The sequence below is a fragment of the Micromys minutus genome (genome assembly GCF_963924665.1).
Source record: "Micromys minutus genome assembly, chromosome: 1".
Taxonomy (NCBI): domain Eukaryota; kingdom Metazoa; phylum Chordata; class Mammalia; order Rodentia; family Muridae; genus Micromys; species Micromys minutus.
Genome location: NC_137969.1, coordinates 143,480,812 through 143,507,037, shown reverse-complemented (window position 1 = coordinate 143,507,037; position 26,226 = coordinate 143,480,812). Strand labels below are relative to the sequence as shown.

Genomic DNA, 26,226 nt, shown 5'->3' with positions numbered 1-26,226 from the left:
GTGAGTGAACATTAGCAAACTTTAGTGTATTGAGAAGTTAAAATTTGAAGTTTTTTTTATGGTGCTGACTTAATTTTATTTTTGATTGCTTATAAATAGGATGGCCATGTTGAAGTGGCTAGGTTGCTTCTGGACAGTGGTGCTCAGGTGAACATGCCAGCTGATTCATTTGAGTCACCACTGACTTTGGCTGCATGTGGAGGACATGTGGAGCTTGCAGCTTTACTTATTGAAAGAGGAGCTAGCCTGGAAGAGGTCAATGATGAAGGTTATACTCCTTTGATGGAGGCAGCTCGTGAAGGACATGAAGAAATGGTGGCATTACTTCTAGGCCAAGGTAAGCCCATCTAGCAAATACTAAAGAACAAATCTGCAGAATACAAGTCTATATTAAGATTGAATTTCTGTACCTTACCTAAGAAGATAGGTACTGAGCTGTTGCTTCCAAACTTCTACTTTGTCTGCTGTAAAATGGCTTACATACCTTACTAAATGGAGGAGAACTTTCTTCAGTGTAGAATTCAATGTTATGTGCTATGAGAAAATAGAGGAACCAACAATAATCAAGTTCAGGTGGACATGTTTCTTAAGGTACAGTTCTTGAAGCCTAATGTAATGAGAGAGTTCTTTGGAGGTAGAACACTTAGCCATAAGTAAGTGTGGGATGGAACTAGTGCCTTGTGGAGGATCGTGGGAGACACTGATGTGAAGTTTTACTCCATGAAAGTGAGCTGCAGGCCAGATGAGGATTGCACACTTGGAACCACAGTTGTTAGGTGGCTGAGGCCAAGCAGTGCTCATGTGGAGACACTATCTAGGATAAACAAAATAGCACAGAAGATCAACAAAAGCCAGGTATATCAGAAACTGTTGTCATACCACAAGTAACTTCTGGAAAAAGTGAAATGGTCTAGTGTTTTAAATACCGTACATTTAGGTGATAATTTCCCATTGGATTTATAGCCTCATTTTTTTTAAACCTTGTTAATCTGGTCCATTTAATACAAAGGGTACATTTCTTGTTTTTATGAATAGGTTATTTTGATTAGAACTCTAAAGTACAGATTTTGAAAAGGGGATTTTATTTTTTTAAATCTGCATGGTTATTTTGTTACTTTAGTCAGTTTTGCTTCTGTGGGGGTGGTGGAGGCAACTCCTACAACAGTGTTTGTCATATGGTGCTGATTAAAATCAACTGTGGTGGTGAGAGCATTGATCATAATGTTGCTGCCTATGGTAATTCAATTAAGCGAATTAACCAGCTTGTTCCGCTTTATGTAAAATGATGCTGAAAATAAGGAATATGCTGCTCAGGGGTAGAATACTTACTCCGTGTTCTCAAGGACTTGGTGTTTAGTCTCCAGCCAGTAGCACACAGTTGCCTAATATGGCAGGCTGTAGGTTCTCCAACACTTGCCTCTCCTCTAAATTAAATTTTGTTTATAAATGGTACCATAACAGTCTGTACTTTGAATATTGTGCTAATAAATGTTAGCTACTTTAACTAGTTGATATTGTATCAACTGATACTATAATTGATACAGTATCTTTGTTATCTCTTGACTATATGAGGGAATTGGTAATATTTTGACTCCTTTTAGTCATTACTGGTACCTTTTTAAACATTCTAGTTGCATTCATCAAATGCAGACTCAATGAATATACATTATGTTTTATATTTTTACTAAGATAAGAAGAGTTATCTCTTTCAGATCTGTTTTTTTATGTTTTGTTTGTATCTGAGTAAATGCATGAACTTCTTTTAAGCATAATCTTTATTTTAGGAGCAAATATCAATGCACAGACAGAAGAAACTCAAGAAACTGCCTTGACCCTGGCTTGCTGTGGAGGCTTTCTGGAAGTGGCAGATTTTCTGATTAAGGCTGGAGCTGATATAGAACTAGGATGTTCTACCCCTTTGATGGAAGCTGCTCAAGAGGGTCACTTGGAGTTAGTTAAATACTTACTAGCTGCAGGTATGCTTTGCTTTGTTTCCCCTTCCCCCTCAATTTCAGAATGTATTGAATGGTATAAAAAAGTACCACAGCATCGAGATACTTTTTATGTTTTTATGGTACACAGAATATATTTTGGAAAGATTGTATATGTTCTGAATGATTTACTGGCCATAGGAAGTACTTGCAATTTAAGTAGTTTCACCCCTCCACCCCCCAAATCACTTCATTAGTGGTAGACTTGCCACTCACTGTGCATATGTTCAGGGGTAGAGGACAACTTGTGGGAGTTAGCTTTCTCTCCTCCATGTAATCTTGGGAATGGAACATGGGTGGTCAGGCTCGGCAGAAAGGTGTGTTACCTACTGAGCCATTTCTTGCAGATTCCCTCATACCCTCTATTAATGAGCTTGCCAGTGTGCTCATTTTAGACATGGATATTCTGTCTGGCTTAAGAGCTGTGGTCTATCATGAAGAAATGGGTTTATGTTCATTTTTTTTAAATGGTTGTAATTAAACACTTTAAACTGTTGCAGGAGCTAATGTTCATGCAACGACAGCAACAGGAGACACAGCTTTAACATATGCTTGTGAAAATGGCCACACGGATGTAGCAGACGTCTTACTCCAGGCAGGTGCAGATCTGGTAAGCTTTGTCACTTAAATCTTTATCTGTAAAATTAAGACAAGAGTTAAGGTTTTGTAGCATATGCCTGTATAAAAGGCTAAAGCAGGAAGTTTAAGGCCATCCAAGGCTACCCGAGTTTAAGGTTTCCCTGGTTTTGTTTGTTTTTATTCATTAGTCTTTGTTCTTATTATCCAGTTTACTGATCTCATCCCTGTTTACAAAGCAAAGTTTTCTGCTAGAGATAGTTCTACTTTTTTTTTTTTTTAGTTGCTTATTTAAGGCAAATGTGGCTTATAAATATTTCTTTGTAGGTTGGGGAAATTTTCCTGTATTTTAAGCATCATAAAGTGTTGTAACGTGTGTGTGTGTATGTGTGTGTATTAGGATAAACTACAAAAAAGGGAGGCCTGGGAATGTGACAAAAGAGATGCATAATTGGAAAAACAGTCACAATAGTCTGAGAGCTTAGAAGGTGTCAGTACCTTTGTGTGGGAAGAGCTAGTCGCTCGCACAAGAGCAGTTGGGGAATCAAAGGGAACCTCAATTCCACAGGGAGTTTTTAGGCTAGCCTTCTCTACATGAGACTATTTTCAAATGTGATGTGTGTTTGAGATTATAATCTCAGTGTCCAAGACTAAAATAGGAGCTTCAGATATGTTGTTATAAAACAGAAGTAGGTTGACCATCTACTTCCTGGTACCTAAGATTACGTGTGTGTGTGTGTGTGTGTGTGTGTGTGTGTGTGTGTGTGTGTGTGTGTGTGTGATCACCTACTTTAGGTTTCAAATTATTACAGTAGTACGCATCTAAATATTTTAATTGAAAGCATGTTTAGTTTGCTCATTATATGATGTTTTATATGTATGTATACATATTATTTGTGTGAGTTCAAAAGTAAGTACACTTTTTGATTTTAATGAAAAGAGTAGTTGACTATTTCCTTTAGTTACACAACTGTGTTTTGGTTTGGTTTTGGTTTGGTTTTTATGTTTTTATTTTGAAACAGGAACATGAATCAGAAGGTGGAAGAACTCCTTTAATGAAAGCTGCAAGAGCTGGTCATGTTTGCACAGTTCAGTTCTTAATTAGCAAAGGTAAGCTTGAGTTGTGGGATTCTTCGTACAGTGTCTACCTGTATGTGTGCCAAGGCATATATGATGTTCTTGTAGTTGTTAACTTTTGTAATACCAAATAGCCCTCGTTTTTGGAAACAGGGTTTTAGAGGGAGATCTAGCTTTTGGTGTCCCCAGACTCACTCTATATAGGCCTCAGACTCTTAAGGAGAAAAGCTTACCTGCTCTTTCCTCTCATACAGAAAGGGGGGGGGGCATTACTAGATCTTTTTATTTCTTTTAAGTTTTTATGTATTTAGCCCATGGAAGACAGTGTTCATCTTTTTAAAAATAGATTTTATTTTATTATATATTAGAATGATATGCCTGTTGATATGTTGATGAGTGCAGTGCCCATAGCTGCCAGCGGAGGGCGTGAGGTGTAGATGAGCAGCCTGTGAGTTTGCAGTTCACTTTCCGGCACTCAAACCAGGTAGCTCACAGTGTCCTGTAACACAGGCTCAGTGGATACAGTGTCCTCTGGCCTCCCAAGGGCCTCTGAACACGTGGACCACATAATCTCACATAGGCACACATACACATAAAAACTGAAAAGGAATCAAATTTAAATTTTTTTTTTTTTTTTTACCATTCTACTAATATTGGTTTTTTTCCTTCCATTTTTGTTTTAGGGGCAAATGTGAATCGAACCACAGCTAATAACGACCATACTGTACTGTCCCTGGCTTGTGCAGGAGGTCATTTGGCAGTGGTGGAGCTACTTTTGGCTCATGGGGCAGACCCTACTCACCGTTTAAAAGTAGGTAACTCCAGTGTTTAAGGCAGCATCATGAATACTAAACATCATAAAATTACCATATATAAGTTGTACTTGTAATGACATTCTGAGTATTAAATTATCTGGTGTTAATAGAAAATGAAGTGTTCTGTATTAGATATTTAAGTTCAATATAGCTTTCTTCTGTGTGCTTATTTTCCTTCTGTATTCTTTTTTTTTTTTTAGGATGGCTCGACCATGTTGATAGAAGCAGCAAAAGGCGGCCACACAAGTGTCGTTTGCTATCTTTTAGACTATCCTAATAATCTACTTGCAGCCCCTCCACCAGACGTCACTCAGCTAACTCCCCCATCTCATGATTTAAATAGGGTAAGATTCACAACTAAAATAACTTATATTTACACTAGCAGTTGAATAATTTTTATTCAAAAAAACTATTGTTTTTAAAAGTCCTCTGTATAATTATGCCATGTACATTTGATATAACATTTTATTTTTGGATTGATAGAACTATTTTAATTATGATGAAGAATAACAATTGAATTCATAGTCACTTTATCAAAATAAAAGGATTTGAAGGAAAGTAATTTGTAAATATGTCATTGTGTGAAGTGCATCTTAAATATGCACAACAGTTCTTCAATTTATTAGCGTCATACACTAAAGAATGACTATGGGCTTGTCCTTAGGCACCTCGAGTACCAGTTCAAGCACTGCCCATGGTTGTCCCACCTCAGGAGCCTGACAAACCACCTGCCAATGTTGCTGCTACACTTCCCGTTAGGAATAAAGGTCAGTTTTACTGCTAAAGAGTATTTCTTACATGTCCAGGTGAAGATAAAAACCAGCCTTTACTCTTCACCAACAATGCAGTTACTAAGTTGGAATCAGTAATGTTTTTCAGGTGGAGGTAAAAAAAAAGAAAAACCAAAAACTAGCCATTAAGAGTTTTCACCAACAAGGAAATTTCTAAGTTGGTATTTAATGTTTTTTGCTTGTTGTTTGTTTTAAACCAATGGGGGGGGGGAACAAGTTTCTGGGAGGGAAAATAGGCTAAGAGAAACTCAGAAGGGTTCAGAGAGATGGCTCTTTTTGATAGAATTCTGACTATTAAACCTAACTCTTCGTATTGATATGAAGCAATAAAGATTAAGAACTTGAATCAAGTACCAAAATTCAATTTAAAGAACTTGTTTGGCATAGATTTATATCTTGGATACTTTTTCTTCAGCTAATATTCAAAGATATGTGAGATACATTCATTATATCTTAGAATTCCCAGGTCCGTGTTTTTGACTTGTGTATGTCACACCATCCCTGTATCTCCCAACTTCCAGTTTGGATCAGTTTTTCTTTTGAAAAGTTTTACATGAAGAAACTGTGATTTTTCTTTTTATTTTTTTCTTTTTATTTTTCGCATCTTGGTTTTGGCTACCTGTACTCTTTTACCAACAAGTATGCTATATATTCCCAGCAGCTCTTTTCGGTCACTACCACCAGCCTGTTGTGTTGGCATTCTTTTCAGTTGGTTCTAAACCTGTTAGCCAGACCAGTATGTTTTTCTGGTTGTTAGGTGATAACAGAAGGTGGTGTAGTCCAGCATCTTTTCTTCCAGGGAAACTAAGTCCCACTTCTCTGTTGGCTAGGTAGCTGTGTGAATGTGTGAGTTTCTGTCTCCTTCCTTTGTCAGTCTGAAAGATGGTAGGTCCCAACGAAGACATATATTTCAGTTGGATTTTAATTTCTCGGAACATCTCAGTGGTTGGGCTCTCTTTGTGTGTATGTGTGTGTGTTTATAAAAGGCACAGGTGTATTATTAAGTGTGGAAATCATTTTTCTGCTCTTAGGACTTTTTACATTCTGACTGTATGAAATACTACACGTAGCCTTAGACTTGACGTGGACTGCACCGCTTAGGTGTCACAGCTTGCATCCCTCTATTGTCTGATTTTAGCCTCGTGGTATTTATAAAAAACTGAACTTTGCTTCCAGATGTTACTCTATGCACATAAAATACATACATTCTATATATATGATAGAGAAGGTGGACTTGTGTTTAACTCCTTAAAAGTACATTGCACCTTCATGGATATGATAGCTTGGTGCATAACTGTTGGCACTAACCCTCCCAACAGTAACTCTGTAATGAGGATGCCATTCATGTGCACTTCTGAGGGGGTTTCTTTTTCACACAGCTGCTTCTAAACAAAAGTCCAACAGCCATTTGCCAGCAAACAGCCAGGATGTACAGGGTTACATCACCAATCAGTCTCCAGAGAGCATTGTAGAAGAGGCTCAGGGAAAGTTAACAGAACTGGAACAGAGGATAAAAGAAGCCATAGAAAAAAATGCACAGCTGCAGTCCTTGGAGCTGGCTCATGCTGACCAACTCACCAAGGAGAAGATCGAGGAGCTGAACAAAACGAGGGAGGAACAAATTCAGAAGAAACAAAAGATTCTGGAGGAACTGCAGAAAGTAGAGCGAGAACTACAACTGAAAACCCAGCAACAGCTTAAAAAACAGTATCTAGAAGTTAAAGCTCAACGAATTCAGCTTCAGCAGCAGCAGCAGCAGTCTTGCCAGCATCTGGGACTACTTACTTCTGTTGGGGTTGGAGAGCAGCTTTCCGAGGGAGACTATGCACGGTTACAGCAAGTGGATCCTGTTTTGCTTAAAGATGAACCCCAGCAGACTGCTGCTCAGATGGGTTTTGCACCAATCCAGCCTCTGGCGATGCCTCAAGCTTTGCCTCTGGCAGCGGGTCCCTTGCCTCCAGGGTCCATCGCAAATCTTACAGAACTTCAAGGAGTGATAGTTGGACAGCCAGTACTGGGCCAAGCACAGTTGGCAGGGCTGGGGCAAGGAATTCTCACTGAGACACAACAAGGGTTAATGGTAGCCAGCCCTGCTCAGACCCTCAATGACACGCTGGATGACATCATGGCAGGTGGGTTTATATTGTTATGAGCAGGTATCAAATATGATTTGCTTAAGGCGAGTAAGAGTGTGCCAGCATTTATTTTTTTTCCTTCTTTTTTTTTTTTTCCCCTTTTTTTTCCCCCTTTTTTAAAAAAACCGTTACTCAACTTGAGAACTATTTTTGGACTTTTGACCCATTGTGTCTTTAGAAAAACTACATTAAATAGTTCTCAGATGGCTACAGGTCAGATTAAAGATTAGTTCACACACTATATAAATGAATGAATCTGTCTTACTTGTAGGCTGGGCATTTGTTTTTCAGTAGTGGGTTGAGTCTTAATTTTTACTTTTGGTTTTGTTTTTCCACTTTAAGTTTACAATACTGGGGTTGAGTTTTGGCATTTTTGCCTCTAGTCACATCAGTTTAAAAGTGAAACTGATGAAAAGTTGAGGTACAAAGGTAGTAGGGTATATAAGGAAGACCATTTGTGATTTAAAAAAAAAAACCAAAACTTATATGTACCAAGCTTCATGGTGGCTATTTAAACACAAGCAAACAACAATCAAAACAAAAACATTGACAACATTAATAAAGTATCAACCAAGTAGAGTCTGATTCTACTGTATGTCAGTAATTTTTCTCCCTTGTGAATGTTAATGTGTAGTCTGTTTCTGACTGTATTATGGGAAGGTGTGTTCCCCTAACAGGACGGTAAATGACATGTTTTTAATGTGTAGCCAGTGAGCTTTTACTTATTTTAACATAAGTAAAATAAGACTGCGACATAAAAAAAGTGTTAATACTGCTTATCTTGGACTAATTTTGTACATTGTTGAACAGAGTAGAATAAGATTTCATAGGGTTGTAGGCTATAAGAATCCTGTTAACTGAGTTCATTTTCTTTATCAGGAAGGAAACATGAGAAGGAAGAATATGTAGTATATAGTTGTTGAATTTTGATAAGTTTTTTCTAATCTTTCCATTTTTAAAAATTCATTTATTTTTACTTGGATTATTTAGTGTTTCTACTTTTAAAACTTTGAGAAACATTTATTATGATGGAGTTATATGTTAATATAAGGTTCGTTTCTTGAAAGAAAATATGCTGTGTAGTGTTTAAATGTTTAGGTTAACATTAAGAAACTGAAAAAAACACGTAATGAAGATTATGAATCTCATAAACGGTTATAGTTCCCAATCCTTTTTTAAATTTTCTTAGCAATCTGTAGTTGAAAATTTCTGTTAATCTTAAGAGTAAAATAAACTACACCAGAAAGATTGCTAGTAGTGATTGATAATAAGAATTGTAACAATCTTAATACTCAGAAGATTTTCAAAAACTTAAGCCCTGTTAATCACCTCTAGCTAGTTACAATTAGATATCTAATAAACTTTAAAGACGTATAGCACTGCATGACAGTGCACAGTAGCTATAAATCCAGAATTGATCCATGTCCAATACATTAGCAAAGGATTTAAGAGTTCAGTGTGATTTACTGATGAAATGAAGAGTTGGTCGTTCTATGCCAATGACTGTGGGAATCTGTTTTTAATGTGCTACCAGAGTTTACCTGGTTATGTGGCCATAGTTGTCAGCAGTTGCTGTTGTAAAAATTTTAATTCTGATGATAATTATCAGATGTTTGTAAAACAGCATTTTCTATTGATTGATTTATTCCCAAAATTTCTGTCTGTATGTTCAAGGTTTTCCTTTATAAGTGTTTTTTTTTTTTTTTAACTTTAATGAACATAATTTTTTTTTTTAGGGTCATGACAAATTTGCTATTTTCTAAAACGCTACTCTTGTATCATGCTCTTCGGTGTGGGTAAAGAGAAGTGCCTAGCGGAGAAGGAACAGAATTAAAGAGATTCTTACTATCTGCCTGCAGATCATCCTACCTAGTATCTCATCCATATTCACCTGCTGTGCACATCCATGTGTGCACTCTTACACACCCTTTTCCTGTGTTCTCATTATTTGAACAACTTCTGAACATACTTGTCCTTTCAGTTGACTAAGGATTGTGTTCACATCTTTTGTTGGGCTTCTTCCCTCAGCACTGCTCCTTTAGTCCTTAGGTCTCATTTGTTAGGTTTCTTATAGGAATCTTTCCTTCCTTCCCGGTACATAGCTGGCTAAGTCTTCAACCTTCCTTACTCTTCATACTCACCAAATCAAAACTAGGCACTTACTTAATTTCCCTTAAAACTTGCTTCTGTTTTGTCTACATACTTTTCCAGTCCCATGTTTAACTTTACAAGCATGTGGTTTTTGTTCTCTAAATTGAGTTTTAAAATGTAAAGAGGAGAAGACAATTCTATCATTTTTTTAGCTATGTTGATGTTTAAAGCCTTTTTCTTTTATTTATGTAGTGGAATGGTGAGCACTTACTCTGATACAGCAGTTTCCGAGGCACTCTCAATTTTTTTTTTTTTTTGTAAACTTTAGATGAGAAGATAAAATGAACTAATTTGAAACATTAAAAATAGCTTTATTATGTTCTTTAAAATATATTGTTTCAGTTTGAATGTGGATTTATTTGCTAATCTTTTAACCCATTTAAAAAAATCATAGAATAAAAAAATTAGTGAGGACTGAGGGTATTGTTAGAGTGTTCAGTTGGTAGAGAGCTCGTATAGCCTCCAAATGTACCCTGGGTTTGGTCCCCAGCACTCAGTAAAGCCAGTTCTGTAACCCTCGTTCTGGGAGGTGAAGGCAGCAATTGTAGAAATTAATCTATTTTAGGAACTATAGATTTTTTGTGATTCTGAAATTCATGTGTAGGGTAAGAAATTTCAATGACGTTATTTGATCCTTAAGTCTGTGTGGTGGCTCATGCCTGTAATTCTAGCAATCTTGATGTAGGTTCAGATCAGAATTGCAAAATTGACAATCAAAAAACAAGGCAATACTAAACAGTTCCATAGTCGTTAGATAAACATTAGTACCTGCCCCTTTCTCTTGGTCTGGTTCCTTAATGAGTAAAGTGTTTGTTTGGGTTTTTTGTTTGTTTGTTTGTTTGCTTGCTTGCTTTTGTTGTTCTTTGTTTTTCTTAGACCTTTAAGTGGACTAAAAATGTTCCATTATAGAGTGTGTGTTCCTATAATGTACAGTGTGTGTTTGTGCCTGACCTAAAGATTTTGTGTAAAGTAGATTTCTTAATGGATAGTCATGTTAATAACTGTTAAAAGATTAATTTCAGTATTATTTTTGGCAAGATAAGTTCTTTTTGCCTGGTTTCTGATTCAGCTGTGAATCATAATTGTTTTCTGTCTGTAGCTGACAATACTTGGGAACCACACATCTACACTCTATTCAGAGATTACTCACTGTCCAAACTTACGCAGTAGCGTTCTTACTGTGGGTGAAGAGAAGATGTTCACACATTAACTTCAGAACTGAGTTACCTGCAGAATAGAATCCCTTAAGGCAGTTTCCAGTCTGTCCTATGCTTCTGTCTTCAGCTTCTCCCACCTCAAGTACAGACCTACCTAGCCATTGCTTAAGTCATATGGTGGGTGGAATAAGATCGCAACACATTTCCTACATAGAAGCATCAGAATCCAGAGTGGGAGCATGAGTGTGTAAAATACATTGATTTGTAGCCTAATCTTAATTTTGTTCTTTCCGTGTGATTGCCAGATTGATTGTGAGACATTTTATTCCTCAGAATGATTCATAATGTAAGAAAACCTATATCTGTGTGAGGATCAAACTTTTATAGTCTAGAAAACGTGCCACACCAGGGTTTCAAAGTTACTATTGCCCTGTTGTGGTCAGTATATTTGGTGTTTTGAATATAGTTTTACCTTGAGAATATTGCATCCTTAAAGTGAGGTAACCTTTATCTGCTCCAAAATATAAAGTGTGAAGTTGGCAAGTTTAAAAAAAAAAAAAAATCACCCTTTCCACTTTGATTCTATCATTTATTCCTTTTCTTTGTAGTTTTGGTGCATAAGATTTTTGTTTTCAGGATTATTTTGAATTAATATTTTTTGGTTACTTTCATTAAAAGATGATTTGTCTTTCAGGTGGATTTTATGGTATTACTCAATACACATTCTAATTTGAGGCTCTCCTCAAACTCATCAGAAAATTAGATATTAATATTGTAGTAGTTTCTTAGAGACAATTTGTTTCAATAACTTCAATACTTTCGAATATATCTTGCTAACAGTGTTTCCTCCTTATTAAGTGCAGTTATTTTGTTCAACAGCAGTCAGTGGAAGAGCATCTGCAATGTCCAACACTCCCACCCACAGTATCGCTGCTTCTGTTTCCCAACCTCAGACTCCAACTCCAAGTCCCATCATCTCTCCTTCAGCCATGCTTCCTATCTACCCAGCCATTGATATTGATGCACAGGTAAGCGCCACATTTAGGAGAGATGGTTTCACTGGAATCATGCTGCCTTTCGAGATCTTACACAAGGGACTCCAGATACAATTAAAAATTAAAATCTATTTTTTAAAAACTATCAAGCCAAACATGGTGGCTAACACCTAATCCTAGCATTTAGAGGGATAAATCAGTACTGCAGGAGTTCAGAGCCAGACTGGACCTTCATAGTCAGTACCAGGTCTGGCAAGCTAAAACTTTCAGTTTTAAAAAGACTAGAATATAAAAGAGGTAACTTATGCAATATTAAAATGAAACCAGAACTGTGATCCCAGCCTTTAGGAAGTTGGGTAGAGAGGATCAAGAGTTCAAGGTCATCCTTAGTTGTGTAATTGTTTGAAGTTAGTCTGATTTGCATCATACCCTCTCTCAATAGAACTAAAGTTATTATTGGTGTATGTCTTCTTAAATAGGTAATGAGTTGTTTAGTTTTAAAAACATGCTAGGCTGAGACTGTGTCAGTGAAGGAGTACATAAAGTCCTGGCTTCAGTCACTAGCCTCAAGAAAAAGTGATTCTGTAACTTAATCAACTTTGTTTCTGTACATTATACAGTCTTAGTTGTCTTATTTAACTTTCCCCTTGAAACAGGGTGTCTGTTTAGGTTGGTCTCCCAGCAATCCTCCCTTAGCCTCCTGAGTGCTAGGATTGGGCATGAATCACCACACCTGCTTTATATTGCTTTTAAGAATTATGACGGAATTCCATATGGTATATGAGGAAATGTGTTGTGAATTTATGCAATTTTATCTGATAGGAGATTCTATTGAGGGGATAGGAACACTTTCTTTAGATTTTCTGAAGCAGTACATGTGAAGTGAAAAAAGACTGTTACAGTTTAAAAAGGGTGAGAGCTGTATTAAATAAGCAGTTCTATTAAAAAAAATTAGTCGATTCCCAGCACTAAGGAGATGAAGGCAGGTGGGTTTGTAGATGAGTTTGAGGCCAACTAGAGTTGCACAGAGAGACCCTGTCTCAGTGAATGAGTAAGATTCAAGATGGGCAAGGCTCCTCGGTGTTTCAGGGGGCTTTTCCATCAAGCCTGGTAGTCTCAGTTTGATGACTGTCATCCACACTGTAAGAGAATAAACCCACCTACATTTGTCCTATGTCATGTACACACACGCATTCATGCAAAGAGTTGTATGTTATATTATATTACTCTTACATATTTGTAAGTTGAGCATAATATCTCAGGGCAAAATGGGTTTGGCAAATTTAGCTTGTTTTTATCTTGACAAGGGCCAAAAGATGGCAGGCATAGTGCCACAAGCATATAATCTCGGTGCTTGCTTGAGAGGTAGAGGCAGGAAGAACCAAGAGTTCCTTTTCAGCTTCATAGTGATTCTGAGAAGACCTTGTCTCACAAGAAATCAGTGAAGTAAAATTAAATTAAAGTTTAGAAAGAAAAGACGGAAAGGCTAAGAAGTCTGTTAGGAGCATTAAAACAGGTAAAGTTTTGGGGCTGAACAGATGGCTCTCTGGTGAAAAGCACTGCAGCTCACAACTGTTGTAACTCCAATTTCACGGGTCCTGGTATCCTCACACAGATATGCATGCAGGCAAAAAAAAAAAGTCATTTATGAAAAGGTAAAGTGATAGTAAGAAAATGTTTGCAGTTTATATTATTTTGAATACCTGGGGTGAAGTATATGCTATTGAAACTTAAACCCAGCTTTTTATAAATTTGAATTTCATGGAATGTGTGTATATATTATTAAAACCATGTGCTTCAGAACTGTGACAGTTCCTTTTTATGTATGGGTTTGCTTATTCTTAAGGTTTTGCTTTATAGACCAAGATAGCTTGAAACTCAGAGAACTGCCTGTCTTTACCCTCCTAAGTGCTGAGATTAGAGGTGTGCACTACTGTGCTCATACCACTTTTGTTTTGATTTTTTGTTTATTTGTTTTATGTGTGGGTGTGTGAACTGCATGTTTTTCTCTGTTTCATAAGCTCTTGGTCTCCGTGGAAGCCAGAAGTATTCTGTCTGTTTCAGAGTTTACTGAGACAAATGGCCATGAGCTGCCATGTGGGTGTTGAGAAGTAAAGAGCAACAGAGCACTGACTCCCTGAACCCTCTCTGGGATAAATACATGTAATCCTCAGGGTCTGTCACTCTACTCTCTGGAAAGGAGACTAGGCATTTTGAGTGTTCACTTGGCAAAGGAGGAAGAAGCCTGGACCCTATTCAAAGCTGCAATCATCCTGTTTGTCTTAGTATGTTTGTTTGCTGTGAGTCTTGACCTAACTTGCCTGAATTCATGACCTTCTGGATTTATCATCTGGCTAGGGAGAATTTCAAGTGTGCACCATTGCATTCAACTAAGTTCTGCGTAGTCTCTTTGAAAACTACAAAAACCACGTGCATTTTGTACTCCTTTGAATTAAGTCATTTGTATGGTTGTGTCACCTAGTCGTGTAAATAAGTTATAAAGTCTGCTTTATGAACTGTTTTTGAGAATTTCTCATTGTGTAATTGGCTTTCCTGGAGCTCACTGTATACACCAGGCTAGCCTCCAATTCAACCATTCACCAACCAATACCCGGCCTGAATCTCTGAGAGCTGTGACCATGCCCAGGTTTTATGCATGCGCATGCACACAAACATACAATGTTGTTTTTCCTCCATTTCTCCGTGTTTGAGATTTTGCCTTAGGTACTTAATAAGTTAGTAAAGTAACTGTTTGGCAGTGTATGATGTTAAGTCAGTAAAGAATCCTTTCTGTACTTCACCTCTGAGACATTCTTTCTGTGAACTGTAAATCATTGTTAATGTTCTAGGTTTTATTAATGGATTATAAAGCAATGTAATATCAATTTGAAATTGTGTAATTGTTTTTGGGATAGAAGCAGTCTTTCAGAAACTTAAAGTTCTCATGTTATCTTCAAACATTAGTTTCTTTATTAGTGGGGGAAAAACAAAAAACAACAAAAAAATGGAGTGGGCCTTTTTTGTCTTGTAACTAACTTCACTTCCCAATGACTTTGACAAGTCTGCTTACTCAGCTTTAAATTTTATTTATTTATTTTTGATTTCTCAAAATAAATAGTTCAAGGTATTTTTTTCACATAGCTTTTACTTAAGTTGCTCTCCAGTCATTGATAGGATCTTGTGGGATCTTATGTTTGCATTGTCAACCTATAGAACAGAGCACTTGGAAAATGATGCCTAAAATTAATATTAGTTAAATATACGTTATAATAGGGAAAATGTTTTATTTATCACCTAAAGTTTTTTCATGCTTGTCTTTTTCATACTTTGTATATTTTTATACATTTCAAGTGGGACATTATTATTACACACTGTAGTCTCCAAAAGAGTTTTTACATCTCATAATCTAAACCTATTTTATATAATGAATAGGGTAGGATCAGGCAGTATTTTTACCAGTCTCAGAATACTCTTAGCTTGTCTCTGTGATACAATTTGCTATATAGCCTGTTGGTCTTTAAAAGCCCACCTTTAGCATTTACAGTCTAATGGGCATCAGGAAGTTGTTACCTGAGTCTATTTCCTCCCCTGAGATGAGACACTTTCTCTTCTTTCTCTTCCTTTTTATTTATTATAAAAACATGCAGAGCACACACTGAAGCACATAACTGTCACTCATTGAAATTTCATGTCCTTCTCCACTGTTGTAATTGGTGCATATCTCCTTTGTGGCCATCCCTGATCTCTGTAGTCAGTGGCTTTGTCTCTGCCAGCTCTTCTGCAGAGCAGCTATTGCCGCTCCCTCTCCATCACTGACTAGTAGGCTTTTTCTCATTTCTTGACTTTTGATCAGTTACACTTCTTATCTTGTTTTTAGTAATGGGATTTGACATTTACAGTTAATTGTATTATCTAAATAATAGTATAGAAGAACAAATATTTTCTATAAATCTGTATTAGTAATAGTCTTTGAATGTGACTTTTTTCAGCTATTGTCATTCATTGAACATTCCATTAATGTTTCCTGTACAAAAAAAAAGAGAATGAAAACAGCTTAAGTTCCTTATCTTATTAAGCATTCCATGGGCAGCAAGTGTTTAAATCTGAGTGTTTAGGAGAGAGGCGCAGGCAGACCTCTGAGTTCAAGGCTAGCCTGGACTATATAGTGAGAGATAAAGTAAGCAGTATGGAAACAATAGAAACACATTCAAGGGGAGATGTCACTGTCTGGTACACTTGCCTGTGGCTGTGATTCTACTCTTACTGGATTTAGGTGGGATTGTGAGTTCCTAGGCCAGCTTCAGCTACATAGTGAGGCAAATTTCAAAACAAAGAAATTTAGAACATTTATAGTTACTGTGTTAAACAAGAAGAGCAGTGCATGTTGGGACACAGTTTAATCTCAATACTCAGGAAGCAAGTGCATAAGGAACCAACCAAGTCTTCAGAGTGAGACTAGTCCCCATAGAAAACCTACCATAATACCTTGGGAGGCAGAGGCAGGCAGATCTCTTAAGTTCAAGACCAACCCAGTCTACATAGAGAGTTTCAAGAGAGGACTACATAGAGAGACTTAATTCAAAGGACTATAAAACATATAGTCAGTTTATTTACTGACAATGGCTTTTGTATTAGATTACAGAGGCTTTACCTACCCAGTTTGTCAGCCTGCCATACTTCTCAATTTTATATATGGATTTCTTTTGGAAATACTTTTATTTACATTAAATCCATATGCTTAGTGGAAAAAATACATTCACATGTTCATTTTTCCAGACTACCTAGGACATTTTCCAATGTTTGGGTCAGACTGATTAGTTTAAAGGTACTTTGCAAATCGAGGCAGGCAGCTTTCTGAACTTCAGGCCAACCTGGGTCACAGAGTTTTTCAGGCCAGCCAGAGCTATGTTGTGAGCGATACCCTATCTTAGAGGTCAGGTACAGTGGCATCCCCTCCAGTCCCAACATTTATAAGTAAGGTGCTATCTCAAAAAGAAAAGGGTTGTGAATCTGTTAGTGCCCCACTAGCCGTGTTAGTCACATGGTTACAGTCTTCATTTTTCAAGTTATAGTTTGTTTCACGTGTTTTATTTCATAAAGAGTTTTATGGAAGCCTTTATTACTTGAAAAAAATTTTTTTGTTTTTCGAGGCAGAGTTTCTTTGTGAAACTTTATAGACTGACTAGTCTGGCTTTAGCTCTGCCTCCCAAGCACTGGGATTAAAGCATGTGAAACCATGCTTGCTACAGTCTTTAAATTTTAAGGCTTTTTGGCTTTCTTTTTTCCTCTCTTTGTGGGGATGGGAGTGGGAGCTGTCAAAACAACTAACCTGGTCTCTTTGTGGAGGATTCTACATCCTGTATGTTTCTGCTCTATCTAGTAGGCCTCGATTCCTGACCTTGTGTTTCCACTCTCAGTGCTGTACCTGATGTTTTCTGGTGATCTCGCTTTCCCTCTGACAGTCTCCTTATGTACACAGGCTAGTGAAAATCACCAGAAGACCTCAGGAAGTCTTGATCTTCAGAGCTCTCTGAGTCCTTTCCCCTTCACACTCTTCTCAGCGAGGCTCTGACCATCTGCCCTTCCTGCACTTGCATTTCCTGTTTGTTCTGAACCACTGTTCTGCACTATCTGTCTACCCATATCTCACCTAGTTTGTTTGTATGTGACGGTGTGTGTGAGTGTACATGTGTATATATCTACATAAAACATGCATAGAAATGTACATGACATATAAATTCAAATTTTAGGCCAGGTATGGTGACACATGTTTATAAATCCTAACAGTAGAGGCAGAGGCTGAAAGAGGGAATGATACAGGTTCAAAGCCAGCCTGGTGTAGAGTGATGTTCCATCTCAAAAATGTAAACAGCATCATTTAAAAATAGTAAAATAGGAAATTTTAGTAGCATTTGTACTAGAAAGGTCACTGAAGCTAGCATATGGAAGAGGCTCCCATGGTGATAGCAGTGAAAAATTCAAAGTCATTCTCTGCTAAGGCAGATCTGAACTATGAAGTTTCAAAACATCACTTCCAAAAAGGGAAAAAAGAAAAATAAACCATAGTTTTGTTACTTATTGGTAAGAGTTTGTAGTAAGGCACATACCATGCAAATGTCTTTATGCAAGGTAAGCATCTATAAATCCCAGCACTCGCGGCATGAGGAAGGACAGTGGTTCATTCCAGCCGAGTGTGGGCCGCAGAGTTTGATGTCCTGACATGATGAAGTGGTGCATATGTATCTGTGCTTATCTTTAACGCCGGAAAGTTATTCAGATAGACTGAACTTATGGCTTCTCTTTTTAACAGACTGAGAGTAACCATGACACTGCACTAACACTTGCCTGTGCTGGTGGCCATGAGGAACTGGTGCAAACACTACTAGAGAGAGGAGCTAGTATTGAACACCGAGACAAGAAAGGTAGCCCTTATTTTTGTTAGTTTTACTTCATGGAATGTTTATAGAAAATGTGTATTTATTAAAAGCTTATAGCCAAGTATTGGTGCTTAGGTGTATTGGAAAAGAGTTGTTACTGTTTCTTTGCTTAACATAGTAAGAAGATCATTTTCTTCCCCCCTCCCCCCAGGTTTTACTCCACTCATCTTGGCTGCAACAGCTGGTCATGTTGGTGTTGTGGAGATATTGCTGGACAATGGTGCAGACATTGAAGCCCAATCAGAAAGAACCAAGGACACACCACTGTCCTTGGCTTGTTCTGGGGGCAGACAGGAGGTAACTTTTTCCTTTATTACAACTTTTCTCTTTAGCAGAAATGTACTTACATTTGTTTTCTATGTAGGAAAATATTTGCCTGTTTGATTTATTGAAATGATTGTATATATACTATTCTGAGAAAAGTCATATATTATATAGGAGATGCAGGCTAAGTACACCCATTATACGGTCTTTGGATTCACAGCTTTCTAGTTTTGGATGTAGAAATTGCCCTGTCAGCCATGTTGTTTCCTTCTCAGCTTGTTGAACAAGCCTGACAACTCCAGCTCTCCAAATGGGAGGAGAGACTTTCTCATTCGCTCACACCCAACACAAAAATACAAGTTAAACGGTGTTTTAAATTCAAAGAAATGTTATAATTTCTATCCAAAAAAGTGGGAAGTACAGCAAAAATGGCACAAGTGTATGAACATGGTAAAGACAGTGGAGGTGAAGAAAACTTAAGAATTAGGAGCACACGATAGCCTGCTTGTCCTTTGATATTAGTATCTGTACGTAGAAGCAAGTCTCACACTTGTATATCAGCTTGGAATTCACAGGGAGCTTCAGCTCACCCACGGTGACAGTGCCCATTTTAAAAAAAAACAAACCATCAAAACCAAAAATCTTTGTGTACTAATGCTGTGAAGAGAATACAGGTCTTAGGAAAGAAGACATTTAACTGTGTGCTATCTTAACAGTTTCAGAGGGTTAGTCCATTGTGGTCATGGCAGTATTTGAAGATGTAGGACTCCAGTCCAGGCAGCAGAAAGAGAGATGCTGGGCTCGGTGTCGGCTTATCAAACTTTAGGGCCTACCCTGAGTGACATACTTCATCCAGCAAAGGCCACACTACCTAATCCTCTCTCAAGTAGCACCACTCCCTTTTGACCAAGCATTCAATGTACAAGTCTATGGGGGCTGTTGCTTTCAACCTCCACATTAGATTCCTGTCTATTCCGATAGAAATGTAGTGGCAGACTCTAAATCTTTTATAAATCCTAATCATGATTTAGCTTCAACTACTACTACTTTCACATATTGACAAGTATTTTAGTTTTGAATCGAAATTAAATTAATTTCCTTATATAAGACATACTTTTATGGGTTATTTATAACAAAAATAAGGCAGGTGGGCTAGAAATAAACTTATTAGTAAACATGATTGACTAGCATATTTAAGGCATTGGGTTTCAGCCTTAATATACCTCAAAACATAACCAAACCAAGATACGTTACAATTGCCTATAAACACATTGCCCATTTGGTGTCATTAGAACAGGTATTTTGAAATAACGACTATGATCTGGAAAATCAATATGGAATTACAAAAGCATTGAGTGTTAATTGCCTTTACATATGAGGTTTAGAAAGAATTAACTTGCACACATCCATCTTTACTTTATTATGTGATAGGTGCTGTAGAACACTCAACATTTAAAACAGGTGCACTTTATGCCTGTTACTGGCTCATGCTTGTAACCCTGGACTTTGGAGGCAGAGGTTATAGGGTTAATGGAAGTTTGGCCTATATAGTCAGGTCTTGGCTGTACAGTAAGACATTGCCATTTAGTAATGCAGAATAGGCCAACAGATAGACCAGCACATAGAGTGACTTGCCACAGCCTGACAATCTGACTTTTGATTTCTCCCACACATGCTGATTGATAAATGTAATAAGAAAGAGCAAAAAGCAGGAAAATGGCTCATTGTGTTAACGTGCACAAGAGACTTCCTCAGTGAAATGGAAACACAGAACCAACTAATGAAAGTTGTCTTCTGCCCTCTGCCACATTCCACATGGGTGGCACACATACAAACACATGAAAAATAAAGTGAGAACTTCTTACTCTTGCTGGCTTTAAGTGATCTATATCTTTATCTCAACAAATAGGCTTTAACAGACATTTTTCTGAATGATGAAAAAGCTCTCACACAGAGCATTTGGCTGTCAGAATTGTACTTGAGACCCAACAGTAGTATCACCCATAAATCCTGCCTTGTTGATAGAGTATTTATCTGCTCTTGGAAACATTCTGACAGCATTTTAGAGAATTAAACATCCAAGATAACTATTAGTAGTTAAGATTTAGTGCTGTGCCCACATGCACAGAATAATAATATTTAAGGTTATTTAGGTCGCCAATATTTGGAAAACAATTTTCAACTCTGTTTGATTTGTCATTAACCCCAGTGCTCAGACCGGGGAGGCAGTCATATCATCAGCCTGGTTTATGGTAGCTTCACAAGAGTAGTGGTTGAAAGTTTAAATTTTTTAATGAATTCATGTGTGTATCAAATGAATCTTGTGTAATTTTTTTAAAGTATAAAATTAGCAAAAGTTCGTTTCTGAATGGTCTGTTAAAGTTTTGGGGTTTGAGTGTTGAGTGTTCTGTGAGCATGTATTTCTGATTTCTGGTTTTTTTTTTTTTTTTTAACTTGAGAGTTTTTTTATAAGGCTGAAATGTAAGAACTTTCTCATTTTATTATATATCAGAAAATCAGAAAGACACCTGACATTATCATGACTTTAGAAAGCATATTCCTACTTTTCCCCCCTTCCAGGTGGTGGAGTTGTTGTTAGCTCGCGGTGCAAATAAAGAACACAGGAATGTTTCTGATTACACACCTCTAAGCCTGGCTGCTTCTGGTGGCTATGTGAACATCATTAAAATACTGCTAAATGCAGGAGCTGAGATCAACTCAAGGCAAGCTTCACTCGTTGTCTATAAAGACCTCATTGAGAATACTGTGCTATAAATACTTGAAGAATGCTCTTTTAGTGCTTTACACGCTTCTGTTACAATTTTAAATAAAAAGTTTAAGACGGGTTTTATTTCCTTATTTAAATTATTGACAAAACTTAAAACTACAGACTGCTGTTTCTTAAGGTACTAAAGGCACTGTCATTCTGAAAAAGGTAAATACTTCGAAAACTTCATTCCTAGCTAGTTATTATGTGCCTTCTACTAAAAGTTCTCTAAGGAAGTTGTAATAAGTATCTCAAGACACAAGGGCTTGTAAAAGTAGTTAAAATTTTAAATAATTCTATAGAATAAAGAGTTTAGCCAGGGTGGGTGTGAACCGTTCCTGTAATTAAAGCATTATGGGTGTTTAAATCAAGAAAATGAGGAATATAGCATCATTTTGAGCTGCCATAGCCAGTTAGTGGCTCTGTCTCAGCAAGTGGGAGAGAATTCTATATTCAGTTCTTTTTAAATCATTGCTGTATCTGTGCTGTGACAGAGTTGTTTTCTTTTGTTCTCTCATGTTTTTTTACCCCTAGAACTGGCAGCAAATTGGGCATTTCTCCACTGATGTTGGCAGCAATGAATGGACATACAGCTGCAGTTAAGCTCCTTCTAGACATGGGCTCTGACATAAATGCTCAGATAGAAACCAACCGGAATACTGCCCTTACCTTAGCCTGCTTCCAAGGAAGGACTGAAGTGGTCAGCCTCCTGCTTGACCGGAAAGCAAATGTTGAACACAGGGCTAAGGTAAGAGAAATACACACTTACCTGTTGTTTGTTCCTCGTTACTAAAGCAGAATATGTGAGACAATAACTTTAAAGAAGGAAAACCGGTTTACTTTAGGGGTTATGATCTCATTACTTTCTAGTCTCATGAAAATACGTGGATATACAACATTTCGAAAGGTATTAATGATAAGTTATTAGATGAAAATAATGTGATTTTGTAAAGGTCAGGACACGTTACAAGGTGTCATTCACATCATTGGACCTGTATCTTCAAATTCCATTCTCCATACCACTGATTTTTAGATAGAATTAAATTTAATTAGCTATAATTGAAACAAGCATCAGTACAGAAATTTATGAATATGTAGAAACTATACCTTATTGTTCCCTCAGATTGTTAACATTTTGGCTGTTTCTGGTCTCTTCCATAGTTTGTTTTTTTTTATTGTTTTTTTTTTTTTATTTATTTATTTTCCATTAAACCTAGACTGGCCTCACACCATTAATGGAAGCAGCCTCTGGTGGATATGCAGAGGTGGGCCGAGTTCTTTTGGATAAAGGTGCTGATGTGAATGCCCCTCCTGTGCCCTCCTCAAGAGACACAGCTTTAACCATAGCTGCAGATAAAGGGCATTATAAATTCTGTGAACTTCTCATTGGCAGGTATGGTATGAACATATGAATATGAATTATTTCATCTGTATATGAATATGTGTTAGCATTCCCAGGGCAATGTCATTGTTAAAATGTCAAGTGTAATCTACACTTTCTTCCTTATAGTGCTTTGGGCTTTAGGTTGACAGTAACTGTTCAGTATCAGGCAGTTGCAATTTCAGTTACATTGTAGCTACCTACCAGTTTTCCAGAAAAATGCTTGTCAGTTTTGGCCTTTGAACTTTAAATATTTTTAAAAGACCATCTGTGTGTTGTGGCACATGCTTTTAATTCCAGCTCTGGTGAGACAGGTAGGTGGATCTCTGTAGGATAGAGACTGGACTGGTCTGTGTGATGACTTCCAGGATAGCCAAGGCTATGCAGAGAGACCCCTTCTTAAAATAAAATCCTGCATAGTGTTTGGTTTCAACTACTCTTAAACTGTTACTCACGTTACTCTTCCTACCACTGAACCACTGGACACCAGAGCTATATTCTTTTCTATCTGTACTGTTCACTCCCTCATAGGACACTGCTTGTCTCCTCCACACTATTTAAGGTGTTGAATGAGGGGTATCTGCAGAGTTCAGAGTTTTGTGATAACTCTTAAAAAGGAAAGCACATTGAATATATGAATATTTAACTTGACAGAAATTCTCTAGTACAATTTGTCCTTGAATTTTTTTTTCTCTTTAAATTTTCACAGCAGTTGATTTTTACTGCTGCTCCATCATTCCATCTCATGTAAAAAAACACTGTCTTTTATTTCCAGGGGAGCACATATTGATGTGCGTAACAAGAAGGGGAACACTCCGTTGTGGCTAGCAGCAAATGGTGGACACCTAGATGTGGTTCAGCTACTGGTGCAAGCAGGTGCAGATGTAGACGCAGCAGATAACCGCAAGATAACTCCACTCATGGCTGCATTTAGGAAGGTAGCACTTTTTATCCTCATTGACTGTCAGTACTGTGCATGGTTGTGCTAGGAAGAGCATGGCTTACTGATTATTCTGGACTTCTTTCTATGATGTAATAACTTTGAAAGTGGTAATACTCTGAAAATGAAATGCTCTACTAGCAAACCAAATAGGTCTAATATTTCAAAATCTCATTAATCTGATTCATACTAAATATCAAAACTAAGGGATACATGCAAAAAAATATTCTTAGGGCAAGTAGCCGGATGACTCAATGGATAAAGATGCCTGTCATAAAAACCTGACAGTCAGAGACTACATTGGTACTTAACATAATCGTAAAAGGAGAGAACCACCTCCACAAAGTCGTCCTCTGACTTCTACATGGATGCCCTGCCATAGGCACCTGCATTTATGCATTCTGCTCATATGCACACGGAACAATAAGTAAACTAGAACATAATCTAAGATGCACAGTCAAGATCTAGTTATAATCTCAGTCTTACAAAACAATATTTCGATGATTTCTTACATTATCATTAAACAGTAAGTTTTATTGTTTTTTATTCGTTTGTCTAGGGTCATTGTAATTGAGTGGGTTTGAGTTTTGTCTTGTTTTTAGTTTGGCTGTGACATGGGATCTCACTAAGGAGCTTTGGCTGGCTTGGAACTTTGCTGCAATTTATAGATTATATCTATCTTTATCTAGAGCCCTGGGATTAAAGGTTTACACAAGTAAGCCTGGTCTTGCTGTTGTCAGGGAAAGTCAGTGCGAAGCCTCACTATCAATAATGAAAAATTAGTGTACTGTATTTAGAACTAGGAATTAAGTTTTTAGGTGGAGCAAACACAACTTTTTCTGTAGTCCAGTTGCACAGAGCTATGTGTGACTTGACTAAATCATTTTCTTTAAAATGCAGCACTGATGACCGAATGCCATGTTAGTCTGGTTAGGAAAAACAAATCTATTTCAGGGTCTACTTGTTTGGAGCAGGATATTTTGGCCCAGGCCGTCTTGAAACTGTCAGATATCTAAGATTACTCTTAAACCGTAGATACTCTTGATTCAGCCTTTCTGATGGACATGTTTCTACATAATTGCATTTTTTATTATATTAAAGCATTTTAAATTTTATTACATTAAAAATCTGTCATTAGGGATATAGCTTAAAGAGAGGAGTTGTCTAACATGTGAAGCTCTGAGTTAAACCCTAATACTACACAACCTTTCATTCATTCATGCAAGTATCTTATGGATAGTGCCACCTGAAGTATGTTTAGTATGTAACTTACAAGGCATCATTTTTCTTTCCTTTATTTTTTATGCCCTTGGAGATAAGGTCTCAGTGTGCAGTGTTGCCTGACCTAGAACTAGCTATTTAGGCCAGTTTGACCTCAAACTCATGAAGCTCTGCCTGCCCCTGCCTCCTGTGATGTAATTAAAGGAGAGCACTGCCACTCCCTCTTACTGATTGTTGGCTTTTATTTTTCTTTGCCTCTTGTTCTTCTAGACTATGGCCACTTGCTCCCTCTTTCCCCTTTAGCATTTAAATCTGCTCTTCCCTCAGTGATATCTTTTAGAATACTCTCAACTGGTTTGCAGCACATTTGAGTGTCGTTAAATCTCAGCTTCCATTATGAATCCTTAAAGACAGAGAGTCATGTTGTTGCTTGATCTTTTTCTTACGTCCTGTCTGGTGACTTTTGTTTGTCTTTTTTTTTTTTTTTTTTCGGTAATTCATTCTTCAGGTAGTTTAAATCTACGCTTCACAAACTGTCTCGTCAGAGTTCCTATAAAGGCTGTAGAAGTTCTATAATGGTTCTGCAATGCTTAGTTATTATGATAATAAATAAGTAAATAAACCCTTTATTTATTAATAATGCCCTTTTACAAAAGTAGCCTGCCGTGTCCAGCAGCCTCCTCCCCACACTCTGTTCCTCCCTCCCTTCAATGAATCCTAACAGGAAGGTGTTTATTAGTTTTAAAGATCTAAGTATTCATGTAAGGCTGAGGGTAAAACATACAAATGCAAGTTAAAAGGAAGAGAGCCTCATTTTTCTCAGACCTGTAATTCCAGCAACGTGGAAGCTGGGATAGGAAAGTCTGCCTTACTTTTCAAAGGGAGAGGGGCCACACACCTTTATTTTTAGCACTCAGACAGAATCAGGCAGAGATGAGCTACAAAATAATGACTTCCAGGTCCACATAGGGATCTTCTGTATCCAAAAAGTACGACATAGGCAAACAATTAAAACATGACAGAGTAGGCAAAATGGTTTAGCATGTAAATGTGCTTTTCCATGCCCACATGCTCACCTGAGGTGTAAGGAGAGCGCTGATCTCACACATGGCATGTGTACAGGAGGAAGTGTAGACACACATACAGTACTAACTACTGTCTGTCCACACTACCTAACGATATTATGTCGGAAATTAGTGCATACTGAAGAAACAGGACAATAGGCTCCTAACCAGAAGGTGTGTGTGTGTGTGTGTGTGTGTGTGTGTGTGTGTGTAGTTTTTTTTTTTTTTTTTCTGTGAGACCTTTATGGGACTTTTTTTTTTTTTCCTGCTTCGCCTCCCTCACTTAGGATTGTAATTAAGGAATGGATGATCAGTCCTCTCTGGATACAAATTTTTACCTTCTTATTGAAGTAGGATCAGTCTAGTTCTGCCTGTACTAGGCTTGCTATGTAAACCAACCTGGCCTTGAACTCTCAAAGGTTGGCAGTTGTCTTTACTGTTAGAATTGAAAATGAGTGAGAGCA

At 37.4% G+C, this 26,226-nt stretch overlaps 1 protein-coding gene across 3 annotated transcripts in view; it reads left to right on the top strand.

Moving 5' to 3' along the window:
* ANKRD17 (ankyrin repeat domain 17) overlaps positions 1 to 26,226 on the top strand; it is a 112,668-nt gene that overhangs the window by 62,088 nt on the left and 24,354 nt on the right. The window contains exons 8-22 of one of the 3 annotated variants that reach the window (XM_080930350.1): positions 100 to 337; positions 1,785 to 1,976; positions 2,492 to 2,601; positions 3,590 to 3,677; positions 4,328 to 4,455; positions 4,660 to 4,803; positions 5,124 to 5,226; positions 6,630 to 7,382; positions 11,576 to 11,721; positions 17,999 to 18,110; positions 18,277 to 18,422; positions 20,970 to 21,112; positions 21,691 to 21,904; positions 22,374 to 22,549; positions 23,313 to 23,475. In XM_080930350.1, coding sequence (XP_080786476.1) covers positions 100 to 337; positions 1,785 to 1,976; positions 2,492 to 2,601; positions 3,590 to 3,677; positions 4,328 to 4,455; positions 4,660 to 4,803; positions 5,124 to 5,226; positions 6,630 to 7,382; positions 11,576 to 11,721; positions 17,999 to 18,110; positions 18,277 to 18,422; positions 20,970 to 21,112; positions 21,691 to 21,904; positions 22,374 to 22,549; positions 23,313 to 23,475 — 2,856 coding nt within the window. Of the gene's footprint in view, positions 1 to 99; positions 338 to 1,784; positions 1,977 to 2,491; positions 2,602 to 3,589; positions 3,678 to 4,327; positions 4,456 to 4,659; positions 4,804 to 5,123; positions 5,227 to 6,629; positions 7,383 to 11,572; positions 11,722 to 17,998; positions 18,111 to 18,276; positions 18,423 to 20,969; positions 21,113 to 21,690; positions 21,905 to 22,373; positions 22,550 to 23,312; positions 23,476 to 26,226 lie in introns of all 3 variants that reach the window. The other 2 variants (XM_080930349.1, XM_080930351.1) reach the window with 2 other exon arrangements.